The sequence below is a fragment of the Lytechinus variegatus genome, chromosome 11, assembly GCF_018143015.1.
Source record: "Lytechinus variegatus isolate NC3 chromosome 11, Lvar_3.0, whole genome shotgun sequence".
NCBI classification, from domain to species: Eukaryota; Metazoa; Echinodermata; class Echinoidea; order Temnopleuroida; family Toxopneustidae; genus Lytechinus; species Lytechinus variegatus.
In genome coordinates, this window is record NC_054750.1 from 21077837 (window position 1) to 21099732 (window position 21896).

Below are 21896 nucleotides of genomic sequence, written 5' to 3' on the forward strand. Positions count from 1 at the left end.
TAATTTCATTTTATCCTATAATAATTTGAATATATTTTAGAAATTGAGGCACAGGAAATACTATTTTTTTGCATGATAAATCGAGTGCATAGCTTTAGGACCCCTTCTACATCGGGCGGCGAAATTAAGAGGTTTTCGAAAAACACGACGGGATTTTCGTATTAGTGAGTTTTGTGATATTTTCTACTTGGGTAATGATCTTTAGAATGTTTGCCACAAATTAGTGAAATATAATTTGTTGAAATATTAAAATTGTTACAGTTTTTATTGTTTGAAAACAAAGTGCGTAGCTTTAGGTCCCCCCCATCATACAGCAGAGTCAGAGTCTGAGGGCGGGAGGGAAAGTTAAAATTATTTGCTAAAATTCTCTGTATGAATAATAATCATAATACTGGATGTCCCATTTTTCGGTCAATACAAGGAAATATAGGACTCGCTTTGCAAAATATTGGACTCGTCTTCGACTCGTCCAATATTTATGCAAAGCTCGTCCAATATTTCCTTGTATTAACCTCAAGGCCATCCAATATTATATAAATATTTGCTGGTCCCCTTTCCGTTTTTTTTTCTTCGACGGAAGAGTCTTGGACCTAGATGATGAGGGAATTTCACTTTTTTTATTTTGTTTTTTCTTGCCGACCCCCCTCCCTCATACACAGTACACACACAAACACACACAATTTGAGCACCGCGGCGCGCGCGCAATCGAATCTGTTTGATATCGTGTGAAGTCTGAAGTGCTATGGGGGACTGGCCCAGCCTGGAGATGGATTCATCGAACTTGTCGTCGACTTCTCAGTCAAATGGTAAACTAGCCGGCATGCCAACTAACCATTATATTTTAAGAAAATACTTTAATAAAGATTTGAAAGTTTGATTAATTTTCGGCCTAGATGCACGAATATGCGCCAATTAATCCGTAACTCAAGTGTTGTTGCTTCCCTTTTTTTGGATGCCCCACATATGAAATTTTGTGTAGGGTGTAAGTCCGGGAAAGGGGGGGGGGGGGGGGGCGCGGCGTTCAGTAAGTGCGCGGTGGGTATGTGCCGCGGGCGTATTTTTTATTTACACCGCTGCTCCGCCAAAATTCCCAGAAATACGAAAGAAATGGCTTGCAGGCAAGTAATCTGTGTGCTCATGCAAAGGCCAAAGCTCTCGGAATTCCCGAGTGAGATTTGTACGAAGTTGAAATTGAATGAATCCAATTCCAAAAGTCACCCGAACTTGGAGTTGGGAGTCGTCCCGTGGCGTTACCACATTATTTTCTGAGGGTTTTTGTTGATATTACCGAAAAGGGTTTGTGACGGCTGATATGTGATTTTTAGTGAAAATGAATATGTAAGAGATTTTGTCTAGTAACGAATTGATGATGTTGAGCCAATTTCAAGTACTGAAAGAAAATGTTTACGAGGGCATTTTATTTTTAATCGTATTTTCCTACGGTATAGATCTAGACCTTCTAGTATTGACTCATTCTGATGTTTTCCCAACCTGAAATACTTTTCAAAATCACAGAGTATACATTTGCAGCAATGCTTAGTAGTGCACCTGTATATGGACAAAGTTCCAAATAGTAGCTGTGATAAATGAATGAGAAAGATGAAAAGAGCCCGAAAAGAAAGGGGAAGGGAGTGCATGGGAGTGCGAAGGAATAGAGAGAAAGGGTGAGGTGAGATACAAGGAGATTGATTTGGAAAAAAAAATATTGCGAAGAAAAAAAAGAAATGGGCCTTAAGCAAGAGGTGAGAATAAAAGAAGATTCTACCCAAGCAGAAAAATCAGATGAACAAAACAAAAAACGTTTGAGGAAAATTGGACCACTAAAAGAAAGGTATGAAATTTTAAATGGGGAAATCAAAAGACAAATTGCCGATTTTATGAAGTCATGGATGCACCACTAACCATTTATTTTGTTTACAAATGTATTTATACTGCAAAAATCATTATTTGACCAATCACATGATTTTTTCAGAACTCTAATCAAGTTTACATTTCATTGTTATATATAGGCCTTCTTTAAAATATCTATGCAAAGACCACTGTCGCCCAAATACAGTTGGGAGAATCACCAGGAATAGCGAGAGAGATGGTGAGTGCTTCAGAAAGGTGAAAAATTTAGAGGAAGAAAATGAATCTAGTCTAGCTGCAGCTAAGAACCCTAGTTCTTTGTTTCATGCATCTGAATGTCCGGAGGTGCGAACAAAATACTCATACGATTCCTACACATGTAGAATTAATATGAAATGCAAGCGGATAAGGTCGCAACAAACTAAACGCTTTTAACAAGCTATATGTCTATATTGAAATCATAAGGCTTGTTTTAAATGACCAAGTTATTATGAACGAAATCTAGCAGATATGCATGACGAAACGTGTGTGATCGCGTCAACGTGTTAGACTCTGGGATTTTCAATATTTTGGCCCGGAGGGGCCACTTACATTGACGAGTGGATACCATGCGCGACCAAAAAAACACGTAAAAAGGATGTCTTTTTCACGATAGGGCACGTTACGTACGTAACGTGATAAGGGTGTCAAAAACACAAAAATAATGAAAAAAGGGTATCTATTTCGCTAGGAAAATTACGTGTTTAGGGTCGAATTTGCGGGGATGATAAAACAAAATTAAAATGTTTTATAAAGGATGTCCTTTTGCCCCAACACTTCGTGTTTAGAGTCCGATTTGCGCGAGGTGTAGAAGATGGGGTCGTACTAAACCAAATAAGGTAAAGCCGACGACCGAAGGACCCGTAACAATAAAACATTTCTGTACTTGTTTAGGGGTTCATTTCAGGGAATATTTGCCAAGAGTATATCGTTTTGTTTCCAATACTTGTTAAGGGTAGGGTTTCACACGCCAATACTTGTTAAGGGGTGCATTTTCAGAATATTGAAATTACGTGTTTAGGGTGCTTTTTGAGACCCCATGGTCGCGCATGGTATCCACTTGTGAATGGAAGTGGCCCCCCCGGTATTTTGGCGGAGCAGTGGTGTAGATAAAAAAAATACGCGTGCCGCGGTGGCCTCTTGTCGAGGCCCTGTCAGCTGCTTTCCAAGCAAACATGGCGAAGCAAGGGATAGAGTAGCCTGGAGGCTTCAGGGGAGTAAAATTATTTCTACTATACATAGGCTTACTCCCCATGAAGCGTGGTACGGCAAAAAGCCAAAGCATAAGCCCACACGAAGTCGAAGGAGAGTATTTGGAGACAACAATGTTGCTCTAAAATACTTGATTTGTTTAACTTGCTTATCAGTATCACACAATTTTGTAAATGGAAAAGAGGTTCATTTCCCCCCATTAGGCACTTATAACGTTTTTTTATACAAAAAATAATACAAATATTAAGAAAAATCACGTAAAAAGATGAGCAGACACTCACAAATGATCTTGTCGCCATATTTCCGTCTTTGTTTGTAGCCTAGTTACAAGATGCGTATAAGAGAGGGCGATGATATCATGAGCAGTGCCAATTTAAAAAAAAAAGCTTCAATCGGCCGATGAACATCGTGAATTGTAAAATACTTGAATCCACCGTTAATTAATCAAAACGCTGGGAAAGATTTAACAGAGGTAATTAGTGTATGTATGAATGGCATTCTAGCATTAGCCGGTGAGGGTCTGGGCCCTCTCTGGCAATATGGCATCGTCCATTATTAAAGCTGATGTTAGCCTCTGGCGATTGCAAACTACCTGAGCCAGGGATTGCATCCCATTCATGCCCTCTGGATCTGATATGTGTCTCGAAGCTTGGCGAAGAGCAAGAGAACAAGATGGCGATGTAAACATCGGAAAGTTTTTTCCGTCTTCTCAAAATATTTTTCTTGGTTTTTCGAGAAATTTTTGTTAAAAGATGACATCAACATCATATAAATGTTGGAAATGAAGTTGTATCCCAATTACATGATTTAGGGCCAGGTCTTTTAGGAAAGTAGAAATCTCAGGGGCGAAAATTTCAGTTTTTTCGCGGTACACGCACATGAATGGCATGCAATCCCTCGCTCCGTGGAGAGTAAGCACTTGTTTGTGAATGATTTTTACTGGCCAGGAGCCTCCTGGCTATCCCCAACAGGAATTGTTTTGAAAATGTCATAGAAAGTCCTTTATTCACATTTGAAGGTCAATATGCCCTCTGCTTTTCCAAACATGCCAAATGTGATTGAGAATAGCTGTAAAGATCTAGTAGTTCAGTAGACTGATAAATCCGCTGTTTCAGAGGAGTTTTTCAACATTTTCTGATTTTTTTTTGTCCGACGGATGACGGCCATTTGGCTCGTAATGGTGGGGCAAAAAACCGCCTCTTACATGTAACTACAGCATCTATGGAGAAATGGACTTTTACTTTTTTGACTGGAGAAAAAGGAAGAAATAATAAAGATAAATTTATATGAAATACAATCAGCTATTCAGCTTATCTCCTTTCTGAAAAATATGCTGGAAAATAGTGAATTTTGATGACAAACAGATCGGGATCAGCCAGGTTCTTCTTCGATCGCTGTCAGCTGCAGCTGTGCTGACGGACGCGCCAGTGGATTGGCTGGGGCACTTTCGTACGCTCAGCTGTAGCTGCACTGACGGTGATCGAAGAAGAACCTGGGCCTGGCTGATCCTGATCTGTTGTGGCTGAAATTCAGGTTCTGGATCAGTGCCTGGTGGGACTGACATCACAAGATATTGAGCTCAAAGTCAGAGCTATTTTTGTTTGTTATATCGTTCTGTGGACTGTTTTTTTTTTCCTTCACTTTAGATGGTACCCCAATGTGGGGCATGATGTCTTCTGAAGATGAGGAAGCACTGAAGGATAAGTTCCAAGCTGAGAGCGAGAAGGTTATCCACATGTGGTCCCTTGGCAAGGCTTCAGCTGTTGGTAAGCTATCCTTTCAAGAAAAGCAATCAACATGATAACATTCCAACATTGTATGCATGTTTGGGAAGTAGACATGTCATGTGCAGAAAGGATGAAAGTTTTTAACTTTATCAGGGATGTCTAGGCTGAACACTGGAAATATTGAAATTGAATGAAAAAGAATAATGTATCCGCATTTTAGGTGTGGCTTATTTTGTTGAATTTTGCAACAATTATATTCATATCATCATGGATATGCAACCAATGATCTGATGGCGTCATCTTTCCACTTTTTGTCTCGCCTGCATAGCAGAGCGAGACTATAGGCACCGCTTTTATGATGGCGGCAGCAGCATCAACATCAAATCTTAACCTCAGGTTAATTTTTCAAATAACATCATAACTTAGAAAGTATATGGACCTAGTTCACGAAACTTGGATATAAGGGTTTATCAAGTATTACTGAACATCCTGCTTGAGTTTCTGGTCACATGAATGAACTAAGCATGTTAGGGGTATTTGTTGAATTTCCATCGTAACTTTAAATTTTTAGGGAGCTTATGCATAAAACTCAAACCTAAGACTAATCAATTATCACTAAACATCCTGTGCAAGTTTTAGGTCACATGACCAAGGTCATTTAGGGTCAATGAACTTTGGCCATGTTGGGGGTATTTGATGAATTACCATCATAACTTTGAAAGTTTATGGATCTAGTTCATAAAACTTAAACATAATAGTAATCAAGTGTCACTGAACATCCTGTGCAAGTTTCAGGGCACATGACCAAGGTCAAAGGTCCTTTGGGGTCAATGAACTTTGGTTATGTTGGGGGATATGTGGATCTACATTAGTTCATCAAAAATAGGCTTAAGGGTAATAAAGTATAAATGATTGTTTTGCTCACATCTTTGATCAGATAATCATGGTCAAAGGTCATTTTGGGTCAGTGGACACAGTATTTTATTATCATATGAATGTTTTCTTTTGTGAATGATTATTCAATCTAGCTGTTTTCAAAGTCAGCACTGCTGCTATATCGAATTGCTTAATGCAGGCGAGACTGCCATAGGCATTCCACTAGTTATATTATTCAGGGATGCCACTCTTCACATATTTAAGTGTGAATTCAGAATTTTTTATAACTATTTTCAGCCATTAGAAAATGCCTTGTTCATGTAGAAAAGGGGTCATTCTAGATGATTTGCAAGATATGGGCTATCAATATGAATACTACACTTAGAAGAAAAAACTTTTAAGTAAGACTTCAAAATGCATCTAGGTACATTTCAAAATGCATAATAAAGATTTTTGTTTTATACTGACAGAAGCCACAGTTTCCGTGTTGAAACAAACTTTGTTTAGATTCGATTTTTATAGTGTATTCTTGGATGTATGTAACTTGAATATTTCTGTTTGATATGTACCATACAGCAGGTGAAAGAGAAAATAGTGACCTAGAAAATACAGAGGATATTGAAATTTATCAAATACACTTTCATTAATGAACTCTAAAATAGTCTAGAGCAGAATAAAGCAGATCTGGTAATAAAAATCCTGTTGACTTTTTGTGAATTGTCTACAGTATTTTGCAGCAAGGATATAGTGTGAACTATTGTCACAATTGTGAGTGATAAAGCACTCAAAATTTCTGAATTCTGGTCAGATTGCATGTACACAATGCATCAGGGTGTGGGAAATGAGTGACTTTCGTCCACAGAGTTTACTTTCAAAGTTTACTATAATGTTTACACTTAGTTCCCCAGCCTTACTACATATTCATTGCTAGAAAAATACATGATTGGAAAGACCAAGACAATTGCTTGACAATGGTATCCTTATTTTGACACAAAAGCAAGGATCAGAGAAAATATCGCAAAAGAGCTACATGCTTGTGATTTCGGTTTGAGCGGTTTAGATTTCCCCTGTACAAAAACGCCATAGGGAAAACAACAACCCTGACCGCGATTTCAATGCGCGGGGTCAGTCAAAACATCGCTTTTCACGTGCAAAGTCAATGCAGTGCAGATAGCAGATACGACAGTTTGGCTGACCGCGCGCATTGAAATCGCGGTCAGTCAAAACGTCGTATCGCTTTGTTACAGTGCATGTTTGCAATGGGATTTGCGCATTTTGTTAAAAAATGTATGGCATCAACGTGAAAATCCTCTCATATCTCAGAAAATAAAATAAATTGCTGCCTAGAAAATAGAAATTTAGTTATGAATAGAGTACATGTAGGACTTGTACTTTAATTTTATGCAAAATCTCAAAATCATGTTTTTGACCAAAATTTACTGATACGACGGTTCGGATAACCGCCGACGATGTATACATTCTGTCATGCAGCTCTTGATGTGGAATGACAATATTCTGAGACTATTGTAAATCCTACATAAAATGGTTAATATTTGTTGTTTTTCTTCACAGAGAAAGATGCTGCAGTTACATTTTTGGTGCAGCTTGGAGCTGTACAATTCTCTGTTCAGTCTGGCAGTAATCTCAAAGAATCTGAGAGAGGTTGGTTTCTACTTTCTAGCACAAAATGAAGTTGTTTTTTTTTTCTTGTTATGATGAAACATGCAGTCTGTAATCTGTTATTGCCAATTATTGTCAGATTTATTTCAAAAATTTGTACTTACATATTATTATTTGATATAACTCATAATTATTATTTAAGTAAACTGAACTCTAAGTGGTCATTTTCAAACGTGAGTGACACGACAATCGGAGAGGTTTAAGGGCTCATATCTTCAAACTTAAAGGTTATGAATCAATCATGACTACTATATCATATGGGCAAGTCCAAGAAAAGGTCACCCTAGAAGGCAAAATTTCATCTTTAATTTTAGAAGTTATCTTTGGTGGAGTAAGAAAGCCTAAATGTTGAATTTTTAAATTTCATTAAGAAAAATGTGATAATATGCATATTTATGCTAATTTGGGGCACCTAATTTGCATAATTGGTAAAATGGGCGTTACGTATGGGACAATTATAAAAACTCATAGAAAATAAAAACAAAACTTGTGAGATTTAGTCATAGGTGGGACATAGACCCCCTAACATCTTAATACTTATGAGGGAAAAAAAGTGGTGTCATCTAATTAATTATGCAAATTAGGTCTTGTCCAAGGATAGAATGTCCCATACGTAACATTTTGAGGATGTTTTTTTAAGTTATTTCTCATAATACAATACTTGTATTGTTGCATCTCTGGGAAGTTCTAATTTACAAAGTATGAAAATGTTATGCTACAAAAAGTTTAAAAAATAGAGTTTACTTTTTAATTAAAAGTTAATTAAAAAATTGTTACGTATGGGACAACATGTTACGTATGGGACATTTACACACAATGTCAATGGGGAGATTTGTGTACAAAGTGAATGGAGAAAAACAAATTTCAAGAGTGCTCTAAAGAGTGATTATTTACCTTTTCTTTTGTTTTTAAAGACTGATTTGTTATAAATATTGATTAATGAAAACAACTGAAGTGAAAAAATTGTGAAAATGGAAAAATATGAAAAAATAAAAAACAATAGAAATACATAGAAATTCATGAAACCATAAAAAACAAGAAAAAAAAAATGTTGAAATGGCTAATTTCCTTTTCAGTCATATCAAATATGTCTCAATAGAACATTTTAAAAGACAGAAACTCTTTGATTATTTCCATATTTTAAATTATTTCAATTTTTTTAATTATGGGAAAAATTGTGTACGTTCTCTATGGGGACAAAATGTCCCATACGTAACTGTCCCATACGTAACATGTCATTAATTTGTTTAATTAGAGTCTGTAATTAGAGGGATTTTACTTATGACATGAAACTTGCCTTAGATATACTAGAGTATTGTGACTTCTATCACACTAAGTTACAAGTTGTCAAATGAAATACTTTCAGAGAATTCTCAACTTGAAAAAAATGTTTTAAAAATTGTCTTTTTTCTGCGTCCCATACGTAACGGCCCATCTTTTCTCTCTAAAAGGTCAAGGTCAAGGTCATATCTCACCATTTTTTCCACGATTATTCTTCTCCTAGATGTCTACTGTCATGAGGGTATTCAATCTAATCAAAGTCAAATAACACTATTTTTCAGGTCATTGAAGCCTCTGAAATGTCCCATACGTAACGCGCGCGAATTCTTGGACTTGCCCATATACAATGTAGGACTGGCATGGGCCACTACGAGTTTGATTTGAATTCAACAATTCGTTTAGTAGATATGATTAAAAAACGGTGCGTGAGTGACACGACAAATTTTGGACATGGGTTTCTGACCACTAACACATATGGTTGGATTCGTGCCCAAGTAGTTGTCATGGAGTACTGTGAGTACCAGTAAATGGACATAAATAGTGTACCTATCTAACACATATAGTCAAAATCAATCAAACCTTCTCTATGGAAAATGGTATTCTCCTATATACCGTGAGTGACACGACATCCAAAACGTGAGTGACACGACAAGTGCAAAAATACAACATTTATCTCAACATTGAAAGTATTTTTTGCATGATGTAGAAGAGTAAAATACCATTAACCAAAACACAAGCTTAATTACATAATAACTGCTTTCTTTTAAGTTCATAATATGTCATCCATTTTGTATATGTGTAGTCTAACTTAGATACACACAGTACTCGATAAATAACTGAGCATGACTGAATTCGTTGGTGTTACAATCAAGACTGCCTTTATTTCTACTAGTCCACTATATATATTATACACTGTACATAACATGATATTCTCTGTGGGGCAGGATGATATTGATAAGGAAGTATAGACCAGATGGAGAGAACAAGGGGTTGTTCATGATGTGGTTAATAGGGTATGGTCAATGTTTACATAACAAGTCTGGAGGATGGAGACAGGGATGAAGGTGATCCTGTGAACGGAGGTATAACAGCAGTTGAGATAATGAAGCATGAGGGTGTGGATGAATAACATGATAGAATGACAGAATGAGAGGATGACTTGATGAAGAATGAAATGTGTGTGTATGAACACAATATCCCTCCCTTGTTTGGAATGAAACTTATATCATGGTTGTATCATCATAAGATCCTCACTATGCGATCACTGGATCTCAGTTCACAAAAGTATAAACTCATAATCATCATTATCATAAATGAATCTTTCTTTAACATGTATATTTCATAAATGAATTTCTGCTTGTTAGATTCTTGCAGCTATCAAAATTTCAAACATGCAAACATGCATAGCATTTGCCAATCTACTTGAATAAATCACATGAGAACTTTTATTGGTTTAATTTTTTTTTTTTTTTTTTAGTTCTGTATTGTACCTCTGGGGTTTCAGAAGTAATTTGTTAATACAACGAATTAGCTCAACAAATTTTACCTTTCTTTTTTCCTTTTTTTTTTTTTTTTTACAAAGCAATATACATATCGAACATAAAACCTGGGGGTCAACTTTATGAAATAAAGCCTCTCATCCAGCGTATCATAGAAAACCATTACCATAATATAAACAAAACATCAAAAGATCTACTAATACACAAATTTTCAAGAAATATGAGGATAGATTAGAAAAAGTACATCAGGATGTAGAAAGATAGGAAAACAAACTGAATAACTGATCAAAATAAATTTTTGTACACATAGGTGTATGAGCAGAAGCGGAAAGATAGAGAAAATCGAAAGAGGACTGAATCTGAAAGATAAAAGATTCGAAAATCACATGGAGAAACAAATAGAAACTTATTTACATATAAACATTCATGGTAAACAAAACTGTAGGTTTTAAGTTCAATCGAGTTCTGAAAATATTGAGAGTCTGAGAGTTCGAGTTCAGTATGTGATATAAAGATCCAAATGTGTAATTGCAAATTGTTGAACTGTTCAATGTAATGTGCGAATAAAATTAGAGTTATTGAAGTTTTGTTTACTCACGATAGATAGCAGTTTGTATTTCAAACTAAGGGGTTCCCTCTGTCATAGTAATTAAGACGACTGGGTTCCCTTCGCTCTCTCGTTGACCGGCGGGGTGCGGTTGAAGAGCTGTTGTCGTTAAGATGCGGTTGAGGAGGCACGTAATCGTCCTCGATATCACTACCGACGTCGTTATCGCTTAGGTGTTCGTCGTGTCCATGGTAGCGCTTCACTTTAGACAAGTGCCGCATCGTTGATTGATTATTCCGGGTGATTTCGACACAATTTCCTTTGATTTTGACAACTTTCCACGGTTGTGGATCATATCTTGGGGCCATTTTATTAGGTCTGGGCCTTAGTATAATCACCTGATCTCCTATGTTAATTGCTGATGTATTCCTCTTAGACTTAGCTTTATCAGCATCGCTCATTTTGTTTTTGTAGGCAGAATCAGCCTTTCTAGCTTTTCTGAACTCCTTGCTCATTTTCGATTTCGACACCGATGGCATCTTGGTGCGAAATTCGCGATTACACAGAAGGCGAGCTGGGGTCGCTTTTGTAGCGGCATGTGGGGTGGTTCGATATACAAGTAGAAATGACTGTAAGGCTTCGTTCAATTCTCTTCCTTCTTGTCGAGCTCGTCGGAGAGCACGAAGAACCGTCGCATTAAATCGCTCTACTGTCGCGTTCGCTTGCGGATGGTACGGTGCCACGCGTCGATGTTCGATACCGTTGTCGCGCAAGTATTCTTTGAATTCCGCGGACACGAACTGCGGACCATTGTCACTAACGATGGTGTTGGGGATACCATGAGTAGCGAAAATGCGTCGTAGGCGGGTAATGATGGATCCGGTTGTCGTCGAAGTGATGATTTCTACCTCAGGCCATCTGGAGGCGTTATCGACGACCACCAAAAGAGATTTTCCGTTCGGAAGCGGACCACACAAATCGATGTGTAAAGTATGCCATGGCTGTTTTGGCATTTCTGTAGGGCATATTGTCTCTTTTCTCGGCGGAGCTGATTCAACTTGACAAGCGGGGCAATGTCGGACCGCGTTTTCTGCGTCATCATCGATGTGGGGCCACCACACCTTTGTTCGGAGTGCTTGCTTCAATCGAACTATGCCTTGGTGAGCCTCGTGTGCGATATTCATTGTGCGTTGTCGAAGCGATCGCGGTATGACTACTCGGTGGTCACGTAAAAGTACACCACGTTTCACCGAGAGCTCATGTCTCACTTTGTAGAAGGTCGACATCATGTCGTCTTTCGACCAAGAGTTCGAACGAATGCTTGCCATGACACGTTGAAGTTCAGTATCACTGGATGTCACGTTTGCGATCTCGCTACGAGTCATTGCCCGGGGTACTGCATATGACAAAATAGCGTCAATGTAATCCTCTGCGATGTCACGTTCACGATTAGGTGCATTGACCACGGGGAGTCGAGACAACGGGTCAGCAGGATTACCTTTTCCTGGTACATGCTTGATTCGGTATTTGTAGGGCTGCATACGAAGAACCCATCTTTCCACTCTGGCAGGCGGCTTGCCTGTCGGGGAGTACATGAACTGGAGCGGTTTGTGGTCGGTTAGGAGATCGAACTCGGTGCCGATGAGGTACATGTGAAATCGCTCACAACCCCATACAACTGCCAACGCTTCCTTTTCTGTCTGGCTGTATCTACGTTCTACATCTGAGAGGGTGCGGCTGGCATAGGCTACTGGGCGTGTGATACCATTGACTGTCTGCGTCAAGATGGCACCCAGCCCCACTGGGCTGGCGTCTACACGTAGTTGGGTATCCGCTCCGGTGACAAAGTGTGCGATTACCTTGTCGCTAGTGAGAGCATTGCGAAGTTCGTCGAATGATCGCTGATGTCGTTTCTCCCACTTCCATGGTGTATCTCCACGAGTGAGCTCGCGAAGTGGTTCTGCGATAGAAGCGAGATTTTCAATCAAACGAGCACAATAGTTGACCAATCCTAAGAATGAACGAACTTCCTGCACATTCGATGGCGTCTTCGCTTGCCTAATCGCGTTCACTTTCGCATCTTCGGCTGAGACTCCGTCTCGTGAAATTTTGAACCCGAAGAATGTCAAACTTGGCTTGCAAAATACACACTTCTCAGCATTCAATGTGAGATTCTTTTCTTGCAGACGCTTGATTACTGCGTGAAGGCGGTGGTCGTGCTCCTTGTCGTCCTTTCCAAAGACGATGATGTCGTCAGAAATATTCCTCACTCCCTCCAATCCACTGAGGGCTTGTTGAATGGCATACTGATATATCTCGGATGCTGAAGACAATCCAAATATCAGGCGTTTGTATCTCATCAATCCTTTATGTGTAACAAAGGTGGTGATATCTCGAGACTCGTCGTCGAGTTCGACCTGGTGATACCCCCACTTCAGGTCGAGCTTGCTGAAGACTGCTGCTCCATTGAGGGCTTCTAGAGTTTCTTCTAGAGTAGGAATGGGGTGCCTTTCTCGCACTACTGCTGTGTTTGCTCGTCGCATATCAACGCACACACGTACTTCTCCGTTGCTCTTGGGGACGACGACGAGCGGGCTCGCCCACGATGTCGGGCCTGAAATCGGTTCGATTATGTCCTTGTCAAGAAGCTCATCGATCTTTCCTTCGACCTTTTTCCTGAGGTGAAAAGGAATGCGCCTTGGAGGCTGGGCTACTGGTTTCACTTCGTGGTCGACGTGGACATGGACCTGGTAATCGACTAGCTTACCAAATCCGTTGAATACTGCAGGATATTTAGTGATAATATCTTGCCTGTAAGTGTCCCGAATTGGAGTCTGGCTCTTGATATTATTCAAATCAGGGTGTATTGTCAGGAGCCCGAGAGTGATTGATGTCTCCCGACTAAGTAGACAGCCACCGTTGCCGTCGACGATGACGATCTTTGCATGTGTCGATTTCTTTGTGTCCACCGATGTCATCTTGCTCGTGAACTCTCCGAGAACAGGGAGCTGTTGCTTGGAGCCATATCCGAAAATTTTACTGTGACTGGGGGTAAACCGAAGTCGGCGATCTCGGCCTCTCATCCAGTCCCAAACCGTGCCGTCGACGATATTGACAGAAGCTCCAGAGTCAATGATCATGGGTACATTGTGTCCTCCAATATCTATATCCGTGCGAGTAAGAACAGTTTTCGCTGTGTGAACCTCAAAATTACATTCCTCGTCAGTGAGGTGATCATTTGGTCCCTCTGAATGACGATCCTCGTCGTTAACAGTATGAACAGGGGTGCTGCGAGTGCGAGGTTGACGAAACTTAGAACTTCGACATACCCGTCCAAAATGTCCTACTTTCCTGCACTTGTTACACGTTTGCCCTCTGGCTGGACAATCAGAGTCCCTTGATCTGTGTCCTGTTCTGCCACAGTTTCCACAGAGTTCACCTCCCGGCGACGTTCTCGGCGGTGGCGGTCCACGCGGTGGTCCACGTGGTCGACGCTCACCACGAGATTGTCCCGGATATGCAGTCACTTTTGATGCGTATTCACGGGCCAATTTCCCCTCCATCTCATCAGCTTGGCTGGCAGCTGCTTCGCTTGCTCGGGCGATGTCGAGAAGGGTTGTCAATGTCAAATCTCGTTCTCTTAACAGTCGTCGTCGAAGACTTGACGACGCACACTTGTCCACAAATTGATCTCGGACATGCTCATCCCGGTTGGCGAAATTACATGAAGAGGCGAGGCCTTTCAGGCGGGTACAAAAATCATCCACTGATTCATCTTGTCCTTGTTTGGCCTGCCGAAACAGATGTCGTTCAAACGCAATGTTGGCTGCTGGAGCGAAGTATGTAGTGAGGGCAGCGAGAGCAACATCGTATTCATTCTGCTCGTCAGTTGGGCTGCCGACTGTTAAAGTGTCAAAAAGTTCCTGGACGTCTGGTCCTGCGATATGCAGAAGAAGAGATTTCTTCTGTGCAGCCTGTGTGATGCCTGCTGCTCCTATGTAATAGGAAAAACTCCTCATCCATTTAGACCAAGCGGATGATGACCTCGATGATGACATCGAGAAAGGATGGGGCGGAGGGACATCGAGACGCTGAGCCATGTCTGCTGCTGGTTCGAAAAAGAAACTTCACCTCGTCGCCAATTTTGTATATGTGTAGTCTAACTTAGATACACACAGTACTCGATAAATAACTGAGCATGACTGAATTCGTTGGTGTTACAATCAAGACTGCCTTTATTTCTACTAGTCCACTATATATATTATACACTGTACATAACATGATATTCTCTGTGGGGCAGGATGATATTGATAAGGAAGTATAGACCAGATGGAGAGAACAAGGGGTTGTTCATGATGTGGTTAATAGGGTATGGTCAATGTTTACATAACAAGTCTGGAGGATGGAGACAGGGATGAAGGTGATCCTGTGAACGGAGGTATAACAGCAGTTGAGATAATGAAGCATGAGGGTGTGGATGAATAACATGATAGAATGACAGAATGAGAGGATGACTTGATGAAGAATGAAATGTGTGTGTATGAACACAATAATCCAGATGTTTTATTCTTGGTTTATGGTCATATTTGCCCATCAACTCACATTCCCTATACCATACCACACTGTCACACTACATGTAGGGCTTCTACCACTCTCCTCTTTAGAGGAGGAGGGGGCACTTGAAGGAGGTGTTATGAGGTCTTGGCATTGACATCAACTCAAACATTCTTTTTGTGGCCTGATATCATTCAAAACTTTAACTCTTTCTCCCTATCTGTATATGAAAGTTTACAGGTTTATACAATTCAGCATCCACAACGGATGGAATGATTTTTCCTTGTAAGAAAGGTATTCTCAATAGTCACTCACATCATCTGGCATGGTCTGGAAGCCAATGATGTCATGTATGACTCCCTTTTCTTGAAATATTGGATAAGGATATTATCCTCCTTAATATTTTAGACATTGTCCAAATAGGACTTGGCAGCTTCAATGTCTTTTTTGTACACTGTATCAAACCACGGTTACTTGGCTGCACACTTCAGATGGACTATTAGCAAATTTGTGAGAAACTTAAATAGGGATCAAGTTCAACTCATCAAGCATTGGTTTTTTCCTGAACACTGCTTGTATGTGGACCTTCCCAAGGCAGTACATGTAGGCACTGTACCAAAATTCAGCGCTATGCTTTTTGCTGGAATTTGTAAGCGCCTTTTCATTGCTAATTATTTGATCATATACCATACCACGGGAATCCAGGGAAAGCCACAAGGTGAAAGAAGCAGTCAGTACCTGATTCTTGCAGTTTGCTACTATTACACAACTACAAGTCATTAGCCTTTCCTTTTCTAAGCCCTTGGATGTCACACTAAATCCAATTCAACATCCCAACCAGGCTCCCTTTACACCTCAATAGCTTTTTCCCCTCGAGGTCCAGCTCTGTTCTTATCAGGGTACCCCCCCCCAAAAAAAAAAAATTGATCTACCCATCCAAAGTTGCTCAAATCAAAATGCGGTCTCGGTTGGGACTTGTTGGGACCTACATGAACATGCATCATTTTGTTGTAATGAATATGTGTAAATGCAAATCTGCTCTGAACACACATCGGCCCACTTACGGTAGTTTGCTGTTCAGACCCTACATGTAGTTAATCACTAGCGGTATGAATGGTGGCCGAACAAATAATGATTTTGAACTTGGCATGTAGCTGCTTCAAGCAATATCCAAAATGTTCTGTCAAATCTCAGTACATTCTCACCTGAAATGTTTGTTTTCTTGCAAATTTGTTTATTTCATGTCCTGGAATACAAGCTTTATGGCAAATGAAAAGGTTGATTTAATCAATCAGAAGGAAAAGAAAAATATTTTCTTTTCCGAATTTGAAAAAATGTTTGGTGTTCATGGTGATCTCTTATATCTCATGTACACTACTTACCACTAAAATTTCTGCAAATTTTAAAAAAGGATCCGTGACTTTTCTAGCTGAGTATAACAAAGAAATAACATTACTCAAAAGAAAGGTGAACTTTCTGCTTATTTCTGTAAATGAGACAGAGAATGTTCGAGCAATACCTAGGTATGACTTGAACCATCACCAACCCTTTATGCATTGTAAATATGTCCATTGCTTAAGTATAGTGGTTTTTCTCTTGATACATTCATAATTTTGTGTTGATTGATTATGTTGTTATATTCTTAATCACAGTACATTCACCAAAATATGAATTAGGATCCGAGTCTTCACAACAATGGAAAATTGTCAGGATTTTTTAAACCAAGGCAACCATGGAGAGGAGAGAAAATAGATGAACTCAATGTCAAATTCAATATTTCCATAAAAAGGAGTAAAATTAGGAAGATGGAGGAAATTATTAGCCTAAAATAGGCCTAAATGATGTCAGGAACAACATTTTGACTGTATCCCTGGTAAAACGTTTCAAAAATTACTGGATGTCCTTTTTTATACACAATATAATACCGTGAGTGACACAACATTTCGTGAGTGACACGACATTGTGAGTGACACGACACAACTTTGACAGTTAATTTTAGCTTTACCTTAACACATTGGACCAAGTTACTTTATATACAATAAGGTACAGATAAACTGTATTTGCTCCAGTACTGGGATAAATTAATTTTCAGAATACACAGCTCTAGAAAACTTTTTGCATTTAAAACGTGAGTGACACGACAACCAGTTTTGAAAACTTCGAAACCCAATTTTTTTCAGAAAAACACTTCACAGAATTTTTTTTTGCTTTTTAGGAGTTAGATACAATACACAGCTTGTATCTTGCCAACAAATGTGCTTCTAATACAAATTTTATATTGTGATAGGCAATATGTGAATTTAATGCAAAAATCAACATTTTGTAACATTTTATTTCCCTTGCATAAAATTCACTGTATCTCAAGACATAATTAATAATTTTATGTAAATGAAATGGAAAAATATACTTTAAGATGTCTAGTTTAAAAAACATTGAAGCCTAATGATTTCTAGCAAGTTTTAATTTTCACCCCCATGTCCACTTTTGTTTGAAAATGACCAAGTATAATCTCTTGGAGCACCAGAAATATTTTTGACTTTGAATAAGAAGTGATAAAGGATATCTGTATGAAAACAATTTTCAACCTTGCCAATTATTTGACTTTAGAATTTCATCTAAGGCAGACTTGCAGAGTTCAATATATTATTTGAAATGATGATAATTATTAATTGATCGAGTTTCAAAATAATAAATTTCATATAGTGTTCCAATTTCCCAACCTATTTAATGGGTTCATCTTTTTTTTTCATTGAAATATTTTGCTGATGTGAACTTTACCATAATGAGATGGTGCATGTTGAATCAATTAGAGCTCTAAAACAATAAGATATATTTACCAGTAGCTGGAAACTTTTAAATATTTTCCATCAACCTGTAGTATTTAAATATAATATGCATCTAACATCCATTGATATATCAGTGTCTGTAAGAAGTATTTGCTCTTTTTTTTCTTTTCCGTAGTGTCGATTCATTTTGAGGAGGATCAGCCAGTGGAGACACAGCATGTTGCTGCTGATGCATTAAAGCCTGGAAAGTATGTCTGCAAGAGAGAGAAATCTGTTAGGTTGCCTATAGCTTCACAACAAAACACTACCAAAGAGATAAATCCAGAGAGAAAGAAGTATTCATCATCATGGATGACGGAATCCGATGATGATGTTGATGATGATGATGACTATGACATCCGACTACCAGTCAGCACTGAAATAAAAGACCTGAGACTTAGAGAGTCGCCAAGAGAGACATATCCTTGTCCTGATTGCCATGCAATCCTACACAGCACATGGGAATTAGATCTTCACAAATTGCAGGATTGCGAAAAGGCCTTGATTCGTCATGTGTACAATTGTGACCAGTGTACAAGGTCATTTTTTAAAAAGGCCCTGATGATTTACCATTTACGTAAAGTTCACAGTTGTAGCTTGAATCCATCTGAAATAGTTCATAAGCTTCAGGAACTGAAAAGTGCAAAAAGGCAAAAAAGTGAAAAGGAAAAATATGAATTTGAGAGGAAATCTGACAAGGCACCTACCCAAAAATCTCACAGACGTCAAAGCCGGAAAGAAAGGAGAGAACAAAGAAAGAGGCGTAAGGCTGCAAGAAGAAAGAAAAGATGTGAAGAGGATGCTGCAGAACAAGAAGAAAAGAATCTCATGATTAATGAGGGAGAGCCTGCAGACGATAACACAGAAAATGAATCGTCAGCTATATCACCAGTCTCAGATGTCAGTGAAACTGAAACTAAGGAGGAGAGTCGTTGTTCATTGACCATACCCCAGATGGATGATGACCATCGATCAGTTGATGAGCGGGTAGAAGAAAACAGGGATGCCCCTTCGAATGACATGAAAAGGGAAAATGAAAAAATAATGGTCACCGATGATCAGGTGGACAATGTAGAGTCGGATGAAGCAAATAGAATTCGGGAAGCATCCGATAAAGGAACAATAGAAGATGATCAGAGTGACTCTGCTACCAGACAAAAATCAGCAGAAAATGGGGGAAGTGCTATCTTGTGCATCCTTTGTGATATGCAATTCGAGACATTTCATCAAAGAGGTAGACACATGCTTGAGGATCACAAGGAATACGAGGAGCTGGCATTCAAGTGCAGTACATGTGGGAAGGCGTTTTTGCAGAAATCTGTGTACACAACTCATGTCAAAACCCATATGGACAAGGAGGAAAGGGAGAAACACTATTGTGAATTATGTGGTAATGTATATTTGTCAAAGTATGATCACATTATCCATATGGAATGGCACAGCCAGAGATACAAATGCGAAACGTGTGGTAAGGTGCTTTCGACCAAAAGAACTCTTGAGAGGCACATTAATAGCGTTCACACCAAAGAGATCAAGTTCCCCTGTGAGATATGTGGAAAGGAATTCTACAATCCAGAGCGGTTGAGATGGCATGCCCAGAATCACATAGCAGAAAGGGAATTTGAATGTGATATTTGCGGAAAAGCCTTCCTCCGTGCCCGTTCGCTGAAGAAGCACAAAGAACTTGTCCATACGGATGCAGGACATTGCATATGCGAGGTGTGTGGATCAGCTTTCAAGACTCCAGGGAATCTGAGACAGCATGCTCGAACTATCCACTCTGATGAATATAAGTACTGTTGTGAGATCTGCGGTAAGAAATTCAAGCGCTCATCACACTTAAATGCCCATATGAAGGTCCATTCCGATGATCCAGCCGACAAGCGTTTCACATGTCAACTCTGCGGGAAGGGTTTTAGAGTTCAAGCCAAGTTGACTGTTCATATGAATTGGCATTACGACATCAGGTCGCATACGTGTGATGTTTGCGGTAAGTCGTTTCTGACCAAAGGTAACCTGACCAAACACATGTTCATCCATCAGAACAAGAAACCCCATCAATGTCATGTTTGTCTCCGGGAATTCACAGATCTGCCAGGGCTCAGGAAACATCTGGATGTTGTACATAAGATCATCCTGAAGAAGGTAATGACACAGAGAAATCCTCAAGCAACCAATTCAACAGAGCCAGCAAGGGTTGATGAACCTGTTGATAAACCTGATACTAGGTTATCTTCGCAATCAGCTTCAGGGCCTGACCACACCAACAGTGAAAGTGCAGCATTTGGTCATCAGACCACCTTTGACAGAGGCAATGATGGTCAAGTCCCTGAAGCCTCTGTCGGGTATGGATCGTATGCGCAGACTTGATATGTGAGCCCCTTATAGATTGTAAAGTCAAGGAAAAATGGAATAAATATTCTGTCTCGAAATATATGTATATAAAATGTGCCCCTTGTTTCCTTTCATCCAATCACATAAAGTAATGTAATTACGTAGAAATGACTTCGCAGTATACTCTGAACATTCATATGCATGTATTTACCAAACAAATTTTTTTTGTATGTTTTTACGAACAAGATATGAGGCATGTTTGGGGATAAAATAGGCAATTTCTTGTAAAAAAAATACAGAATTTGAAAAATATCGTAACTTTGAAGCCATATTTTTGGCATGAATATTCTATTTTGTGATATATTTGAACGAGGGTCACTGTTGCCATATCATTACAAATATGAGTATCTCACTCACTGTTTTTCTTAGTTCTTGATTTGGAGAAATATAGAGCAAATTTCTCATTTTATTTACCTTAAAATGACAACAAAGTGGAAATGAGAAATTTACATGGCACTTTCTAATCAATGGTAATCATTAGTTTACAGCAAGAAACGTTAGTATTTGTTTGGTTTGATGTATGCCTTTAAAGTTTTCTCACCTGAGAATAATTCTTGAGGTTTCTGCTTGAATCCGAGTGTTCTGAACAGCTGAATCTAATGGTATGCCATCCAGGCTACTGCTGGGTTCATTGGCAATGTGAACACAGTCATGTACAGAATGGTTTCATTACTTAAAGGACAAGTCCACCCCAACAAAAACTTGATTTGAATAAAAAGAGAAAAATTCAACAAGAATAACACTGAAAATCTCATCAAAATCGGATGTAAAATAAGAAAGTTATGGCATTTTAAAGTCTTGCTTATTTTCAACAAAATAGTTATATGAACGAGCCAGTTACATCCAAATGACAGAGTTGATGACATCACTCACTATTTCTTTTGTGGGCGATTCCACACTAGAACTTCAAAAATATCATAAATTTCAACATGCTTTCAATAAGTCATAAGTAGTGTAATATTTTACTATGATACCTAAATTTTATGAAAATTATGAGTTTTAACCAAAAGTGAAGACAGATATAGTTTTAATTGGGGGAACAATGGAATTTTAAATTTTCAATAATTTTGCTCATTGAATAGTCAAGTACAAACACCGCCTGAAACAATAATTTGCAAAGCAAGAGAAGATTGAAAATATTGCAGGTCAATAGAATAATATATCATTGATGGTTCCAAATAATATCTACAACATTTTCATGATCCATAATGGGGGCAGCCCTGATTTTTCCGAACATATTTTTTGCAATGTCCCGTACGACACATGACAATGCAAAAGTTTTTCCTACAATTTTATTTATGATGATGCAATTTCATAAAATCAGTTTCTCTTTGTTTGTCCCATGGGTGATCGATTTATCCCATAAGGATCTAATTACTGCCCTTCAGTTTTCAATTATTGTCCTATTAAAAGT

The 21896-nt window shown here is 38.9% G+C and overlaps 1 protein-coding gene across 1 annotated transcript; it reads left to right on the forward strand.

Annotated features, from left to right (window-relative positions):
• Positions 1-746: 746 nt before the first annotated feature.
• Positions 747-21224, forward strand: LOC121423706 (zinc finger protein 37-like). The gene is made up of 4 exons (XM_041619135.1): positions 747-806; positions 4746-4865; positions 7275-7364; positions 18225-21224. Exons 1-4 carry the CDS (start codon positions 767-769, stop codon positions 20456-20458), a joined length of 2484 nt encoding a protein of 827 aa, XP_041475069.1. The 5' UTR covers positions 747-766; the 3' UTR covers positions 20459-21224.
• The last annotated feature ends 672 nt before the right edge of the window (positions 21225-21896 follow it).